General features: G+C 40.6%; 3 protein-coding genes across 4 annotated transcripts; all 3 read left to right on the top strand.

Annotated features, from left to right (window-relative positions):
• The first annotated feature begins 321 nt into the window (after positions 1–321).
• On the top strand, positions 322–2,386 carry scpp7 (secretory calcium-binding phosphoprotein 7). Its single transcript, XM_017035166.2, has 9 exons — positions 322–476; positions 566–630; positions 890–949; positions 1,067–1,114; positions 1,236–1,277; positions 1,371–1,433; positions 1,539–1,691; positions 1,965–2,054; positions 2,158–2,386. Exons 2-8 carry the CDS (start codon positions 577–579, stop codon positions 2,010–2,012), a joined length of 468 nt encoding a protein of 155 aa, XP_016890655.1. The 5' UTR covers positions 322–476; positions 566–576; the 3' UTR covers positions 2,013–2,054; positions 2,158–2,386.
• Positions 2,387–8,406: 6,020 nt separating this feature from the next.
• Positions 8,407–10,751, top strand: enam (enamelin). 2 transcript variants are annotated; one of them, XM_008317150.2, is made up of 6 exons: positions 8,407–8,485; positions 8,667–8,725; positions 8,839–8,862; positions 9,360–9,383; positions 9,452–9,550; positions 10,187–10,751. In XM_008317150.2, exons 2-6 carry the CDS (start codon positions 8,672–8,674, stop codon positions 10,559–10,561), a joined length of 576 nt encoding a protein of 191 aa, XP_008315372.1. In that variant the 5' UTR covers positions 8,407–8,485; positions 8,667–8,671; the 3' UTR covers positions 10,562–10,751. The 2 variants fall into 2 exon arrangements, with proteins under 2 accessions (XP_008315372.1, XP_008315374.1); XM_008317152.2 differs by having other exon boundaries at positions 8,420–8,485; positions 8,664–8,725.
• Positions 10,752–12,946: 2,195 nt separating this feature from the next.
• On the top strand, positions 12,947–16,182 carry cnga1a (cyclic nucleotide gated channel subunit alpha 1a). The gene is made up of 7 exons (XM_025058477.1): positions 12,947–12,990; positions 13,083–13,145; positions 13,253–13,327; positions 13,393–13,497; positions 13,596–13,702; positions 14,499–15,109; positions 15,185–16,182. The coding sequence occupies exons 1-7, from the start codon at positions 12,947–12,949 to the stop codon at positions 16,109–16,111; spliced, it is 1,932 nt and encodes a 643-aa protein (XP_024914245.1). The 3' UTR covers positions 16,112–16,182.
• Positions 16,183–16,913: the final 731 nt, after the last annotated feature.

Raw genomic sequence — 16,913 nt, 5'->3', positions numbered from 1 at the left:
AAGAGTATATGCCTTTTAACTGAATTGCGTATTTTTTCTTACTTTATTAACTGTAGAGCAGAAAAACTCCAACATCTCCTGCTAAAATACATGTATTTTTACCTTCGCTAAACTCATCTCCACGTGGAGATGCTGTTGAGTAAACAGCCGTAGCTGTGATGGTTACATCTCCACACTCTGCACATGGACCGGTTGACCTCTGAGTACAAACGTTGTACGGTTTCAATAAACACGTCAGCAAGTGAGCAAATGTGAGAGATGTGTCTCCGCAGCCAAAGTTCTAGCCGGAGATTTCTCCCAGACTTATTGCTGCCAATTTAGTCATCGTAAATAACACCTGGCCGATCACCAACGCTCCTAAAACTTTCACTCATCCCCTTTCTGTGAGTGCAAATAAATAGGAGTGAAACTCTGCTGCGATAATCTCTCAGCTTCTCGACAACCCTTCACTGCTCCTGTGCTGACAGAAAGGGAAGGTAATGCAGATGATTCTTTACTTTTTGCTCCACGCATTAAACGATTTTCCTCCAAAATCCTGCAGGACTGAAGTCGTTTTCTTTTACAGCTGATTTCAAAATGAAATTCCTCCTCCTCGCTGCTTGCACCATCGGGTTGGTGGTCTGTGCTCCTGTAAGAAACAGAATCTTCTCTCTGTCTTTTTATTCTCACCCAGGTAGTGAAACTAAATCATAATCAAACCACAATGTTCAAGTTTAATGGCGAATGAAATCTCTGCTAATTCTGGTCTGGTCATTTGATGATCGAGTTCACTGTTTTCACGTGTGTAGAGTTTCTGCAGATTCTCTGACTCAAGCTACAGGTAATTGATTATAAACTCCGGCCAACTTTCAATCACCTCACTTCCTGTAATTGTCTTCTCACTCCTCAGCACCACATCTTCCAGGATGAGACATTCATGGAGTTTGACATCCATTATGCTCCACCTGAGGTACAGTGGTCGCATTTGTGTCCTCAGTGAATGGCTGCTGTGCGCCGGTCTGCTATTATCTTTTCACTGCACTTGGCCCTGCGGAAAATGTTGAACTGATTATTTCACTTTCCACAGGCAGCACAGGTGATCCCTGCTGGAGTCCCACTCAGATCTCTGGAAGTTGTAAGACAAAACACGTGCAACTTAACTAGGTTATATAAACCAGTCACCTGTGAAGTAGATGCATGAAGTCCACACAAGAGTTTCCTGCAAATTTAACAATCTTGATTCTTCTTCTCCTCAGCTGCTGCCAGTCAATGCCCAGAGACAGCCTATCGTAGGACAGGTGAGACGCCAGATTAGACTGAGAGACATGACAGTTTGCTGGTGTCCAGTTTCTAATAATTAATGGTCCTTTATAACTTCATGACATATACAGCAAATCCATGGCTTCATCAAGCATGAGATTCCTAACCCTAACGGCAGAGGCACCAAGGACGTGGTGAGTGTTTAGTATTAAAACAGACAATGGTACTACTGTACATGGGATTTTTAAAAAAATTTTTTATCACACTGACAGTTTCCTCTACCACATCTATTTTTTTAGTACTACCCATTCGGTTTTCATCATGCAGTGGACCCAGCAGCTGTCGTCCCTGTCGTCCCTGTTGCCCCTGTTGCCCCTGTTGCCCCTGCAGCTCCTTATGTCCCAGTGGCCCCCGTTGCACCCGTTCAGCCTGTCATCACCGTCCGCGCCTCTGTAAGAGTTATTGATTTGCATTTCTGAGTATGTTTTTTATAATATAATAATAACAACAGAGCAGTAGGAGTGAGCCACCACTGTATGTGCCCAACAGTGACACAGAAGTGAATTAGGTAACATAAATAAGGACGACAGGTTCATTCTGATGAGTGAGTTCTGCGTCAGAGAACGGTCATCGACTGGGTTTCCACTGAGATACTGAGGCACATCGATCCATCAGCAGACGGCACTCGCTCCCGATTGGCTGATAACAAACTACTGTCATTTCAGGCTCCCAGACCCAGAGGTAACGATGATGACGAAGAAGATGATGATTAGAAAGTCAGAGTCAGCAGGATGTGCATGTTTGGACACATACAGGTACAGACAACCACAGACACAGAAGACCATTAGGGGGCAGTGTTTGTCCAAAGCCAAATCATTTTATATATAAGTGATTTTATTTTATTGTTTTCCATTTTAGGTAACCAACGCTCGACGACCCAGTTAACTCTTGTAAAAGACGACCAATCATAAACGTTTCCCCGTGTGGAAACTGGTGGTGTGCATTTTGGGGCAAAGTTTTTCTCATGAAGAAAATCTGCAGTGCAAAAAAAGACATTTCTCAAACGAAGACATACTCATTACAATCAGTCTTAGCCTGAGCTCAGCTCTCACCCTGAGATTGGCTGTTGGAAAAGAAAGAAACTTCTGTCTGTGCGCTTCACAATAAATAAAAAGAAAAAAAGCCTTTTACCCCGTGTGGTTTGTTCACCTAGGATTTAAAAAGTAGATCGTCCAGCTCTGTTTAAACACTTTTGGCATTTGTTATGAATAATGTCAGGGTTTTGCATTGAATCACATTTAATTCAAAGAATATGAGCAATGGCTAATTCTAGCTAAGGTGGCCAGGGTTCCTGCCTGCCACCCAGGAGGTTGTGGGTTTGATTTCAACTACAACAGTCCACAATCCCAGGTTGGGATGTATCCATGTGGGAATTCACTGCATCACATATGACACAAATAATCCCATGATGAACAGACTGGAGATGAAACGTGAAAATGAATTCTGTCTCGGCAACGTGTGAAAAAAAAAACAAGCTTGCCTTTCTAGAAAAGCATAAAAAAAACTGAAGAACTGAAAAAAAAAGAAAACCAAAATGTTTAGAATTATTTTTTCAAAATGCGGTTGGTAGTTTTGGTCAGTGACATCATAAGAAGCCAATTAAAATGACATGAAATGAAATAAGAAGCGTCAGACAAATGTCACAGTTCTATGCAGTGGTTCAGGCTCATTCTTCGATTCAGTGATGCTGACTCAGGATCATGCAGAGAGACGGTGTGCTCTGCTCCCTGCAGTGTAATCATCTCCAGTCTGCTATTACACAGAAAGTAGATTTGACCACTGGTCATTTAGTAAAGCTGGAGACTAGACACCCGAACTGTACCCACTCATTGAGTAACGTCACTCATGGAGACTGCCATTGGCTCCCACAGGAGCTGGCACCATATAAAAGCCAACGCAGTTCTGTTGAAGACATGACTGGCATCACTTGACTCTGAACTATTCCACAGGTTCATCTATCGAATCCGGTCTCTTCACATCGCAGGTGAGTTTCAACTAAACTTCTTGAGAGACTCTTTGAACCTGAAGCACCGACTCGTGTGCCATCGCTCCATCCTTCATGTTGATTCATTTTGTGTCTAAAAGATTTAAGCACTTGAAGATATGAAGCTCCTTCTCCTCCTGTGTCTGATCGGCAGCATCTCAGCTGCACCGGTGAGTTTACATCCACCGTCCATGTTGTTGTGTGAGTTCTTCATTCATTCACCGTCTGTAGGTTTGTTTTTCTGACTCCGTTTCTCTCTCTCTTTTTTCTTATCCTAGTCTCCCTTTCATTACCTGACTCATTACACAGGACCCAGACAACAAACTCAGGTGAGATGCTAAGATTGGTTAAGGCAAAAATAAAAAATTCAAAGAACTGCCAACCAAAGGGCAGCTGTGTCATAGCTATAGAACAATGCAGAAAAATGCTTAAAGTTATTTTTTTTTTTTACCAATTTCTCGTTTTAAATTCAGCTGAAGACTCCGTTCGCCCCTGTTCCGCCTCTGCCACAAACCGCCATGCCTGGAGGTTACAGTGTGGAGCTGGTATGATAAACCTTCTCTCTCAGCGCACAGAGAGGGCATTTACCCTCAATAAACTTCGATTTCTTTGTAAAGTATTGCTTCTATATCTGCAAAAATCACATTGTACCGTTTTCTCTGTTCTAGATTTATCCTCATGGATTTCTTGGTGGAGCCAATGCTGGTCAGGTGAGTGAGGAAAAAAAACATATGTGACCATTCAGTGACATTTTGTCCTTTTATCTCACTCTTTTATCCTGCTACAGTCCTTCCATGGATTTATCAAATACTCCATTCCTCAGCCACCTGGCAGACAGAGTGTGGAAGTTGTAAGTGTTTGTTTTCAATGAGTTCATAATTCTGATCAGAGCAAAGGAAATAAATAACATGATGCTTTTGTACATTTTCAGTACTACCCCTACGACTTCTCTCAGCAAAGGGTAAACATAAAAGAACAAGCTATTACTCAATATGAATATACATTTGTTTGTTTTGTATTTGATCTGTTATTGAAAAAAATCCAACTTTGATTTCAGATAATCACAAACGTCCCACCCATGACAAATGTTCCTCAGGTAAAAATGATGAGAAAATAATACATGTTACTTCTTATGACATTTACTGCTTTATTTTTTCCCCTATATAACAGTGGTTTGTTTTCCCACAGGCCATTCCCTTCGACTTCCCTCCTCAGAATATTCCCCAGCAAACTTTGAATGTAAGAATTATGGATTATCTAAATTATTCACATGTACTCTTCATAACCTGGTTAAAAATGGTTATGTTAGAATGATTTTTCTAACTGTTTTGTTTTTTTTAGATTCCAACATTTGATGCCAACCCTCTGCCGTCCCAGGTTCCCCTGCAATCTCTCCAGGACCAGCCCACACAGACAAACCCAGTAATTAGCAATAATCAGCAATTAGCAGCTTCATTATGTGAAATAATGACATTAACGTTTGCTTTCATGTAAAGCTATCTAGAAAGTGAAATAATGACATTAACGTTTGCTTTTAATTTGTTTTATTTGCAGCTGCCTACAAATGTTTGAGGCGAAGGATTGTCTGAACTGGAAACCAACGGTGGAAAGACCTCGGGATAAAGACAGAACGTTTTCATTTGTTTTTACAAAAGTCAAAATGGAATGACAATGTTGTTACCGAAATTATCCTTTCATCAGACTACTGATTATATAATATACACACACATATATATATGAATATATGATACCCTGATCGTCAGCATATAGGAACATTCCTGAAATCTTCCCGCTTCTCTTCATAGTTGTAAATTAACAAATTAACCCCACTAAGTCACATTAGCGCTGTGAACACTTTGAGCTGCTGTATTTAGTTTTTACACAGCTGTAGCAGGCCAAATAAACACACCTATATAAACACAACTATATACGTTGCTGTAATTTATGAATAATAATGAGTTATTAATGCTTTTTACTCTGAAGAAATAAAGGCTCCTTCTGTGCAACATTTGGTTTTCTGTGATGTCTGTTTTCACACACAAAGAAAATATATACTGTATACATATATATGTATATAATTAGATGTTTATATTTCTTTGTTTTTAGATTTTAATTTAGCCTGATAGTGTGAGGTGTCTCCCCCTTCCCTCCTCCTGTCTCTGTGTGTGGAGTTAATCAGTGTGATCAGACTCACCTGTGTCTCTGTCATTAGTCTCACCCGTCTCACCTGGTGCCCTGGGTGTGTACACTGCTCTCCCTCACTCGGTCTTCATGGGCTCATCGTGTGTTGATGTTCATTCTTCCCAGTTGCGCTCTTCGTTCCTGCGTTCCTTGTTCCTTTGGGATTTTTGCACTTTGTGAGTGAATTCACTCCACCAGAGGAGGAAGTCTGCCTGGTGCTGCATTTGGGTCCTGTCTGCTCACACTCATGTCCAAAGGTGACACACAGTCAACAGAGAGTTGGTGGACTTCAGTGAGTGTGCAGCTTGGCTTTGGAGTCATTGTAGTGGACAATATGAATCAGTCCACAGTCTCTTACAACTGATTTGACAATTGTCTCAATCAAGTCAGTCACTAAAAATGGCCGTCTGACCTCAGGTTTAAGGCTATGTTTTTTTTAGGGCAGGAGTAGTAGAAGTAGGTGGATGGGAAATGACTGGATGAGGAATGTGTATCTATAGTAGGTATTTTACTATATGTGCCCTGGTAATGTTGAGGTACACGGCTGAATGTAATCATTAAACCTAACCATGGAGTAAACGGTGTTTTTGAAATCGTGTGATGACAATTATTATTTTCTTATTTTGTTCTCACGTCAGCCCAGTCATCGAGGAGACAACAGATGTTCCACAGCACAGTGACGACAGTGTGAATCTGTTCACACCTAGCCTTGTGTTCTGTATGTCATGTGTACGACACACCGGGTATAAATTACCACAGCGGTTGAGCAAATTCCCCCCCTGAGTGAAAGATATCAATCTTGAAAAAGCAAATACCATGATGGAAAAGTGTCTTCCTGATCCTCCGTCCCTCGGGGGGAACAGAGTACATGTCACAACAGAGCTAAACTTTTATCTCTTTGAAAACACTGACGCTCAGGCGCCATCCTCGCACGCTAATGCTGTCTCCTCTTCAAAAGTTTCTACTTTGGAACTTTAAATCACACATATTCAAAACCTCTATCACCCAGAGCTGAGGACATCTTGACAGCAGGTTTTCAAAGTCCTAATTACAAGCCACGACAGCAGGACTGTGTCTGCGTCAGTGTGTGTGGGTGTGTGTGTGTGTGTGTGTGAAAAACTGAGATAGAAATAAGGACAGACAGAGAAGATCAAAGTCTGAAGTGGCCATCAGATTACACTTCACAGGCCCTGAGGTTGGACCATCGATGGACAGATGGACAGATGGACAGACAGATAGAGTTGGAGAGAGAAGAAAAGGTTTTGTATTTATTCAGTTTGTGTCCAGGATCCCATCAAATTAGTTCAACAAATGACATATTACATTTACAATTATATTTTAAGAATTCTATTTTGGAGTTACAGTACAAAACACATTGAGAGCTGAGCAAAGAATCGACACCAGGGTTAATATCATTCATTCTGCAAGTTTTGGGAAAAAAAACAACAACATTTAAACACAGTTTTGCAAAAGAGTTAAGAGACTACAAGTCCTTTAATTAACTTAAAACCACAAAAAAATAAACATTAGAAACCTACAATATCCCCAAATCACTACGTTGTGTCTCCACACCAGTTATAATAAACAGAAATCAGTGAAAACTCCCAGTGAAACCACCCAAAAGCTGTTTTTCATGGTAAATCCAATGTGTCTGTTTGTGTGTGTTGGTGTAGAGGTCCAAGTACTGCACTGCTGTGAAGAGAGTTTTCTACTATTAAAAAATCAGAAGTACAATAGTGTAGACAAATATACAGGCCTTGAAATGACGTCCTTCATTTTATAATTGAAGTGAACACATGAAGGTTCAGGTTTGTAGCATCTGGATCATTTATACAGTCACATACACTGTATTTACTTCATACTATCCTTATATGTAACTTTCTGCTGTGAAGACAAATTACCATTCCAAGGTGTTCCGCGATGACCATGAAACAAAACGTTTGTCTTTGGAAGTCCAGGGACCATAAATCAGTGGGACAAGTGAAAAAATGTCTTCATTTCTCTGTCACTGGACTGTGACCAATCTGCCTGTTTCTCCACATGACTTCCCTCAGAGACAGTTATGGATGTAATTTTAAATGAAGTTCACACAGAGTCTCAGCGTTGTTTAAAAAAACACTTTTCACTAAGCTGTGACTGCCGAGCAGAAGAGCACACCTGGGGCGAAGTGGGTTTCAGTGGAAGTGGGTTTGTCTCCACAACAAAGAACGCGTTTCTCAAAGACCCCTGGAAAATAGATGAAGCCCCCCCATCATCCCCACCCCCCGTCTCTCTCTCTTTCTCTCTCTCACCTGCCCTGGGACTGGTTGAATGGTTAAATACACACAGTTTAAGGACTAGTGAGGATGATCCCATTTTATTCTAAGAAGTTATGGAAACCAAATGGTAACCTACAAATTAAAATGTAAAAAGTCACTCATGTTTAGTGCCTGTGTTTGCTAAATATGGTCACTTTCTTATGTATTAGTTAAAGGATTTGAGTTAAATGATGACATAAATGATGACACATGACAATGTGCACATACAGAATAGGTCGATTTGCACAAACATTTTAGGCGACCCCACGTGGAATTGTGACCTCAATGTTGAAAAACACTGGGTTATTGGTTATTAGTATGATTAGCATCTTAAATTTAGCATTGTTGTTTTTTTAAGTAACCATTTTAGACTTATTAATATAAAACAAGTTTTAGTAAGTGTGTGTTCAGTGTCATTACATGTCTCGTTGAACTAATGCATTTTCCCCCAGTTTTCGGTTGTTGGTTATAAACCTGCGCCGACCTGCGCACCATATAATTAACTATAAGAAGGGCCTTAACCCTACATGCCTCTCCTTCTTTAGTTTTGAAGGGTAAGGAGATTTCCCCCAGCACATGGCTCTGCATGTTTTAGCAGATGTGATTGGCTGTTACGTCTGTTGTTAAGTCTTCTGCTATATATATTACATCTGTGCTGTAGACATGAAGTTCAGAACTTTACATCACGGAGGGGAAATCATTTGACTGCAGGAGGAAGAAAAAGGTGCTGCACATTTTCATGGCTAGAAACTTTTACACAATTTATTGACCTTATGTTTGAGTAGAAATTTTTATGGGTTTTTTTAGGTAAGGTAAAAAAAAAAACAGAGTTTTTTTAAGCTAAAACAAAACAAAACAAAACAAAATTAATTAATTTTTAAAAATGTATTCTTTGGTTTGAGAAGCCAAAATGAAGCTGCTGGTGTTCATGACGTTCCTGCTGGTCTCTGCTCTGGCTGCTCCTGTAAGTTCTGCTGTGGAGTGATTTCCTCTTTTAACGCTGCAAAAACAATGAACGTGATTACGACACAATGTGAAAATACACTTTCTCTTTAATCTCTGTTTCCAAATCTACAGGTTCCAGACAGTGACAGCGATGAGGTAAGAGAGTTGAGTATTTACAGTATGTCTGTCTGCCAGGACATGTCAACCCATGTTTGCGTTATGTCATCAAATGTGTCAAATGATTGTTGTCTGAACGGACGGAGGAAAAGTGATTCGGTATCAGAGCGTGTCTGGGGGTGTGTGGTATTTCTTAGCAGGCTGCAGCTCATGCCAATGAGGCCCTCAGGTGGATGGAGATGTACAGGCTGTACCAGCAGCAGGTAGCGGGGTCTTCATCTTCAACAAATGCTGAAAAAAAAAGAAAGAGAAAAAAAAAAAAAAGATACGGACACAAAATTCACAGCTATGATTCTGTATTTCACAGGGAGCATTTGGAAACCCCTTTCTCCCTGCTGCTGATGCTCCTGTAAGTTCATCTATGTACTGTAAAAAACTGTGCTGTTGTAGATTAAGAAAAAAGTAACAACAAAAAGTAAAACATCAACTGAAACTCTGGCTCTGAGACTGAAGTGTGTGTGTCGTCTCCTGTTTAGGCCGATCCAGCTGCAGTAGCGGTGGTAAGCGCAGCCACATTCACACTACAGAGAAAGATTCACTGGGACTTGAAAGTGTTTTGTTTATGCAGGTGGACTCTGCACAACCGGTTGAAGCTGCTCCTGCTGCTCCTGCTGCTCCTGCTGCTCCTGCTGCTCCTGTTGGTGAAACCTCAGAGGAGGAGGCAGAAGTAAGACTTTTAAACAGATTTAAAAGTGGATATTTGCTCCAAGTGTATTTGTATTCTCATAATACTGCTACTAAACTACTTCCACTGCTACTACAGCTTCTACTACATCTGAACCTATACAAAACTACAAACAGAAAACAAACTCATTTGTTATCATGTTGTATCATGTGTTGATGATGATGCTGATTTTTATAACTATTATAATTATTGCTATTATTATTGTATTTTATTATTAATATATAATAGATTTTTCACGACTGTAATCATTAAAAATGTCACATTATATTATCAAGAGATTTGTCTAATTCTAATGTCCCAATATAACATGTAACATAAAATATAATAATATTTATATTATATTATAATATAATTATATTTACTATTTTAAAATTTGACATTTTAATACATTTATATTAATTATTTCTTGTAGAGTATACCTTTGAATTTTTCCTCAATTTTTCATAGTTTTCTGGATACATCTGATTAAAATGATTACTTTTACCCCTAGGGTCAACTTCACCGATAAAGAAAAAAACCTGGAGACATCATATCATTATCTTCACTGTTTTACTGTCTGATATTTATCTGAGCAGTGGAACTATCTCTCCATCCTCATCTTTTCTTTGTGCTGCCCAGGAAGGAAACCACGCCCCCAAAGCTGCAGCAGCCGGCGCTGGTGCTGCCCCCCTGAACTCTGATGAAGTCGAAGAGGCTGAAGAGGCCGAGGCCGAGCCAGCCGTGGCTGAAGAAGAAGCAGCAGCAGAGCCGGCTGCAGAGCCTACAGCAGCTGTGGTCGACGTCCCCGTAGATGCTCCAGTAGATGCTGCTGCTGCTGCCGATCCTGCTGCTGTAGATGTTCCTCCTGTCGATGTGGTTCCCGATGTCGCGCCAGCTGCCCCCGAGGTGGCTGTCGCAGCCGATCTCCCTGCCCCTGCTGATGCCGCAGCCGCCCCTGTGGCAGCGGAGGCTGTAGACGTGACCCTGGTGGAGGCAGATCCAGTTCCACAGTAGTTACCTTCATTTCATTTCCTCAGTGTTCTCAACTGCAGAAAGCAGTTGAGCTGCATCAAGTATAAAAGACGTGACGTGAATATATATGTAAATGTGAGTCTTTGTGGGATGAGAGACGGCGTGTGACACTGGAAACTTAAACTTGACTTTGTAATCATTTTGTCTGTTTTGAATAAAATACATTTTGCAGTATTGCGCTTGAAATTCAATTTCCTGAAAACATCAGTATCGCACCAGATGATAGTGAAACACAAACGAGCACTTTGAAATGTTGGTGTTACAAGAGCCAGAAAATGCACATTTTTTAGGATAAACTTTCACATTCATTTTGACTGTGTAAAAAAATCTAAAATAATCATGGTAGTTCTGGAACCCTTGTCCATGCTTGCGGTATGTTCTATTCTACGTGACCATAGGTATTAATTGTGAGTGTCAACGGTTGTCTCCATTGGGCTATTTGATTGACGGTTGACCTGTACTGGTTGTACCCTGCCCCCTCCTAATGACTGCTGGGATTGGCTCCTGACTCTGAAAAATTACTCTGGTAGAAGATTGAAGGACCATTCTTTACCCTCGAGTGACTTCATGACTGCCACTGTCTAAATCTCTCATTAGGAGTAGGTGAAAGAGCAGGCAGGCCAGTCATTCAAATGCAATACTTCGACAAAGCTGTTTTTTTTTTAATCTCATTCAAGGACCTGCAGGGACACAGGTTGTTTTAAATTCCAGCTAATCCACATAAACCTGTATATTTGTCCCACAGTGGTCAAAGTCACAGTGTGAGTCTTTGCAACTCGCACAGGCTGCCACAGGAGGCGTAATTAAGTGTGGTTTCAACTCACAGGCTGCAACATGGGGTCACCGTTGGGAACATGTTGTTCACGTCTGCCTTGTGTAAGGCAGATGTGTAAGGCGTCCTCTGTCCACCCTGGTTCCAGCATCGTAGTCATCTAACATTTCCATTATTTTGGAGTGTGTTTGGAGTGTTGTTTGCATTCAATTTGAGTTTTTTTATTTACTAAAAGCATTAATAAAACGTTTCTTTTCTTCCCGTAGAATAGAGTATATACTGACGATCTTATAGTACATTTGTTATTATATACTGTACTGTACTGTACTAGAACTAGAGCATATCTTGAACACGGCTCCTTCCACGTCTATTCATCACCCTGAGCACTGAGACAGAGTCAGATTTAGTTTTGCTCTCACTGTTCTTGTTAATATAAAAGGCACCTTATCCACCTGATCAGGAGGCTCTTAGACAGGACAAGCAATCTAATTGGATCAGAGCTGGATGTGGTTGAGAATGCTGACTGAGCAGGATGGGACATTGTTCCTGGTGGTGCGCGTGTTCACACAGGATAGAGAGGGGACAGACGGAGAGACAAAGAGAGGGAGAGACAGAGAGAGATAGAGACATAGCAGTTGGAGCATGTTGTGAAAACCTAATTATTAAGACTTAATTATATGATTCTCAAACCTCCTCTGGTCTCTATACCTGCTCTCCTCATATACCTTCTTCACCCATCCTATCCTGTCCTTTTGTCTCCTTTACCACACTGTCCTCTACTTTACTGCTGTTCTTATCTAACCACCTTTTCTCTCTTTTTTATCTTTTTTTCATTTTTATTCTCCTTTTCTTTCCTCTCCCTTCTCTCCTTATTTTTATTCTCCTTTTCTTTCCTCTCCTCTTGTTTCTCCGTTCCTCCCCTCCTTCTTCCTTCCCTTCTCCACCTCCAGTAATCCCTAAATCCTTATCAAGGTCCCTGGAACAGTAGAACACAGTTGAACCCATTGTTGTCTAACAGCATTTGACGATGTTTTGAAGACATGCCTGAGGATCAGTCAGATGTTTCCATATTCATCGGACACATTAAAGAGAAAAGACCTCCCACTGAATTGACATGTGACAGGAAATGACAACATCAAGGTAAGATTGTCTTTTAAATTGATTTTTTTTCATATTTAGCCCGTCGTCGTCTTATATTGTTGGTAAAACAAATTTAGTGACTGTTACACAATACTTCTGTTATTTGTATTATTATATATAATGCATTTATTATTTTACATTTATAACATTTATACTTTAATTTTAGGACGTTTCCCATAAATAATAATAATCCAATTATACCATTGGTCAAGGTGTACGGTGTGAGAGACAAACACATTTACTAACTGAACTAACTCAGCTGTGCTCCCTAAATAAAATAAAGTAATTATCATTCATAAAAATAACTATAAGAGGCCTGTCACTTTGACAACATTATTATCACACAGTCTAAACTTCAGAGAGGTGACCCCTACTGTCAGCTTCTGCTTTACTCCTGCAGGCTGAGCTGTGGATCTGCTACTATAACAACTTCTAACAACCGTTCCTTTCTCACAATGGTACCTCACACCACAACACAACCTGGGAAAGACAACCAGCAGTGAGGAAATATTATAGAAAAAAGTTCAGTTCAGAATTAGGTTTTTACCTTGTGTGAAATGAACAGAGTGTGTGTCATATTCCGTGTTCTAGACGTGCTTCGCCACCTGTTCCACACGTTCTGCTTAATACGAACAACAGTAACGACAACGAACAGTAAGTACAATCGAAAGAGTCACATTGACAATTCGGTAAATTTCACCTAAATGTTCTGATTTCTGAAATCGTACAGTGCATTTTTATCTCAAGATATTTTGTTGCAGGAAAAAGGAAAACAAAGAAAAAGAGAAGGAACCACCTAAAGAAAAGGAAAAAGACAAGAGCAAGGAAGAAGAAAAGTAAGTCAAACCTAACGGTTACTTGACTGTTTGCTCAAATTTATTTTCGTTCTTCTTCCCAACAGGCCTAAAGAGGTTTTTGTCATCAACCCTGCAGGGAACTTGTACTACCACTGGCTGTTTGTCATCACAGTTCCAGTCATGTACAACTGGACCATGATCATAGCCAGGTAAGACTCTTTGACTCTGAGACTCTTTGCCATAGTCTACCTCTTGTCTTTATTTTCATTTTTCTTTTGAATTTTCTTTTTTCTTTTCATGTTTTCAGAGCCTGTTTTGAAGAGCTGCAGCATAATTACATCGTTTACTGGATGTTTTTGGACTACGTTTCCGACCTCGTATACGTGGCTGACATGTACGTCAGGACCAGAACAGGTAAAAGGAAAAACGCGTTGCAGTCTCACCCTTAAAGTTAATTGAATGCATTAACATGGCATGGTGTTAAAATGCGAAAATGAACCGAAAATATTCCTCCCATCATAAATGATCAGTGGGTTATAAGTGGTGAACAGCCCCAGTTCTCTCTGGTGGAAAATACTGTTTTTGGCTTTAGCAGAAGCTAATTTTAGGTTTTCACTGAGAGGTGGTTCATCCATTATCTTTCTCCACATCCATTCTCAGCTGAGAATGGGTGAAAATGCAAGTCCTTTCATAATATTCCCTGTATTTAGTGCCGTAATATTACTCCACTGTGGCTCGGCCATAAAACACTGAGGTGAAACAGAGTGCTAAGGTGCTCAGAGTCTAAATGCAATTTTACAGGAGAAGGAAATCAATCTTTTCACAGCAACTACAGTACATGCAATAAAAACAGCAGCCAACTGTTTTAGCATACACTCAGAGGTTTTTTAAATAAGATCCTCTCCATTTAGACATTGTATCACACTGTTGATTGATAGTATTAGCCCGTCTGTGATGTCCTGATTTGAATCACAATACCTCGTTGATCCAGTCTGAGAAAATACAGACTGATTAGAAAATCTCAATTAGAAATAAAATATGTAAAAGTACCCGGTCGTAGCTGACATCCTTGTACAATTGTTAATTATCGCTGATGGGTAAAGGGTGATTACCTGTGCAATCAGAATGTGATTGAAGCCATTACAGGAAGACCTTTAAAAAAAAAAAAAAATCTGTGTATTATTTCCACAATTCTCTTTCTTTATTACAGGTTATCTTGAGCAAGGTCTTCTGGTGAAGGATGAGAAGCTGCTGTGGGATTCCTACATCAACAGCTTTCAGTTCCGTCTTGACGCTGTGTCCATGTTGCCCACTGACATCTTCTATTTGATCCTCGGTCTTGACTACCCAGAGATCCGCGTCAACAAGCTGCTGAGAATTGGTCGCATGTTGGAGTTCTTCAGGAAGACAGAAACCAAAACCAACTACCCCAACATCTTCCGCATCGCAAACCTAATCATGTACATCCTCATCATCATCCACTGGAACGCCTGTTTCTACTTTTCCTTTTCCAAGGCCATTGGTTTCGGGTCAGATGACTGGGTTTACCCAGCCCTGGACGATCCTGAGCAGCCGGACTTTGGTCTGCCGGGGAGGAAGTATGCTTTCAGCCTTTACTGGTCCACGCTGACACTGACCACAATTGGAGAAACACCACCACCCGCCTTGGACTCTGAGTTTTTCTTCCATGTGTCTGACTTCTTGGTAGGGGTCTTGATCTTTGCCACTATTGTAGGAAACATTGCCACCATGATCTCTAACATGAATGCGGCCCAAGCGCAGTTTCAGGCCCGAATTGACAACATCAAGCAGTACATGCACGTAAGTCACTTTCTTTCTTAAAAAAAATCCTAAAATTAAGTTTAAAACCCTAACTGTTTTTGCCAATTCATATAGGTTCGCAAAGTCAGCAAAGAACTGGAGTTGCGGGTCATCACCTGGTTTGACTATCTGTGGAATAATGGAAAGGCACAGGATGAGAGAGAGGTGCTGAGATATCTCCCAGACAAACTCAAGGCTGAAATTGGCATCCAGGTCCACATGGAGACGCTGAAGAAAGTGCGTATTTTTGCCGATTGCGAAGCTGGTCTGCTGATCCAGCTGGTGCTCAAGCTGCGGGCCCAGGTTTTCAGCCCAGGTGACTACATCTGCAAGAAGGGCGACATAGGCCGTGAGATGTACATCATCAAAGACGGTAAACTCGCTGTTGTCGCAGATGACGGCGTGACACAATTTGTGGTGCTGGGAAGCGGCAGCTATTTTGGTGAAATCAGTATCCTTAATATAAAAGGCAGTAAAGCAGGAAACAGGCGGACGGCCAACATCCGCAGCATTGGATACTCTGAACTTTTCTGCCTGTCAAAGGACGACCTGATGGAGTCGCTGACAGAGTACCCAGATGCTAAGAGCATGCTGGAGGGGAAAGGCCATCAGATCCTGCCGAAAGACGGGCTGATAGAGTTAGACCCGTCGAAAATCTTGCCTGAGGCTCAGGAGCTGGAGGACAAGGTCAATAAATTGTACAGTAAAATGGAGCTGGTGCAGATGAAGCTGAAGAAGATACTGGGAAACTACACCACTGCTGACAGGGCTCTGAGAGACCGCATCAAAGATCTGGAACGTCTGACAGGAGAGGAGGTGGAGGGTGAGGAGGACGAAGATCAAGCTGAAAAAGAAACAGGTGCAGAAGGAGAAGGAAAGGGGAGAGATGATGGGAGAGAGGAAGAAGGAATTAAAGAAAAGAGTGAAGAAAAGACTGGAGAAGCACAAGATGAGGAAGGACACGATAAAAAATCCAAGGAAGAGGACGAAGGAGGCGCTTAACCAGAAGTGAGAACAGGTTCCTCCTCTCTGTCTCTCTGGCCTAATCATCAGACTCACCTGGTACCTGTTAATCAGTCTCACTCATCTCACCTGGTGCCCAGAGTATATATACCCCTCTCCCTCACTCTGTTTTTGTTTGATCGTTGTTCTGTGTGTGTTGTGTGGGTTCTGTGTTCAGTTTTCTTTTGTGAATCTTTTGTTTTTCCTTTTAGAAATACACAAAAATATATATTTCCCTAAATATGAAGAATAATGTATGTAAGTGATCTTATTTAACCTAAAATAAAAATATTTTTTTGTATGTGCACGTTGTCAGTGTGCAAGACTGCAGTGAGCATGTGTGACCACAGGGGGGATAGTAAAAGAGTTTCAGTGCATATCATAGAGGAGTGACTCACAAAAGGTAAAGGTAAGGCTAAAAATGGCTTAGTAGAAAAAAATATTTGATAACTAAGTTTTTGGCCTAAAATAATTTTGTTTTTCTTATCATATTTATAGACAACCTTTAATTAAAGCACCAGAATTTAAAGTTTAAAAAATAATTGAATTTTTTACTGAAGGTCAAAATTAAATTTGTGCTGCACTCATCTCTATACTTTAATTTGTTTACAGTAAATATGAATTGCTTAGACACAAGAAGGTTGCTCTATCCATTTCTATAAAAGAAACGTTCTTCGTAGGACAAACATGTTCCTATGTATATGTTTGTGTTGGTGTTAATGTCATTGAAAGAAGAATGCTGATGGGATATGAAGCATTACCAGTTGCATGATGTAGGGTGAATAGTGAAATAAGATGCTCT

Source organism: Cynoglossus semilaevis, chromosome 9 (genome assembly GCF_000523025.1).
Source record: "Cynoglossus semilaevis isolate Cse_v1.0 chromosome 9, Cse_v1.0, whole genome shotgun sequence".
Classification (NCBI taxonomy): domain Eukaryota; kingdom Metazoa; phylum Chordata; class Actinopteri; order Pleuronectiformes; family Cynoglossidae; genus Cynoglossus; species Cynoglossus semilaevis.
Note: the sequence above shows the minus strand (reverse complement) of the source record. Positions and strands in the feature narration are given on the sequence as shown.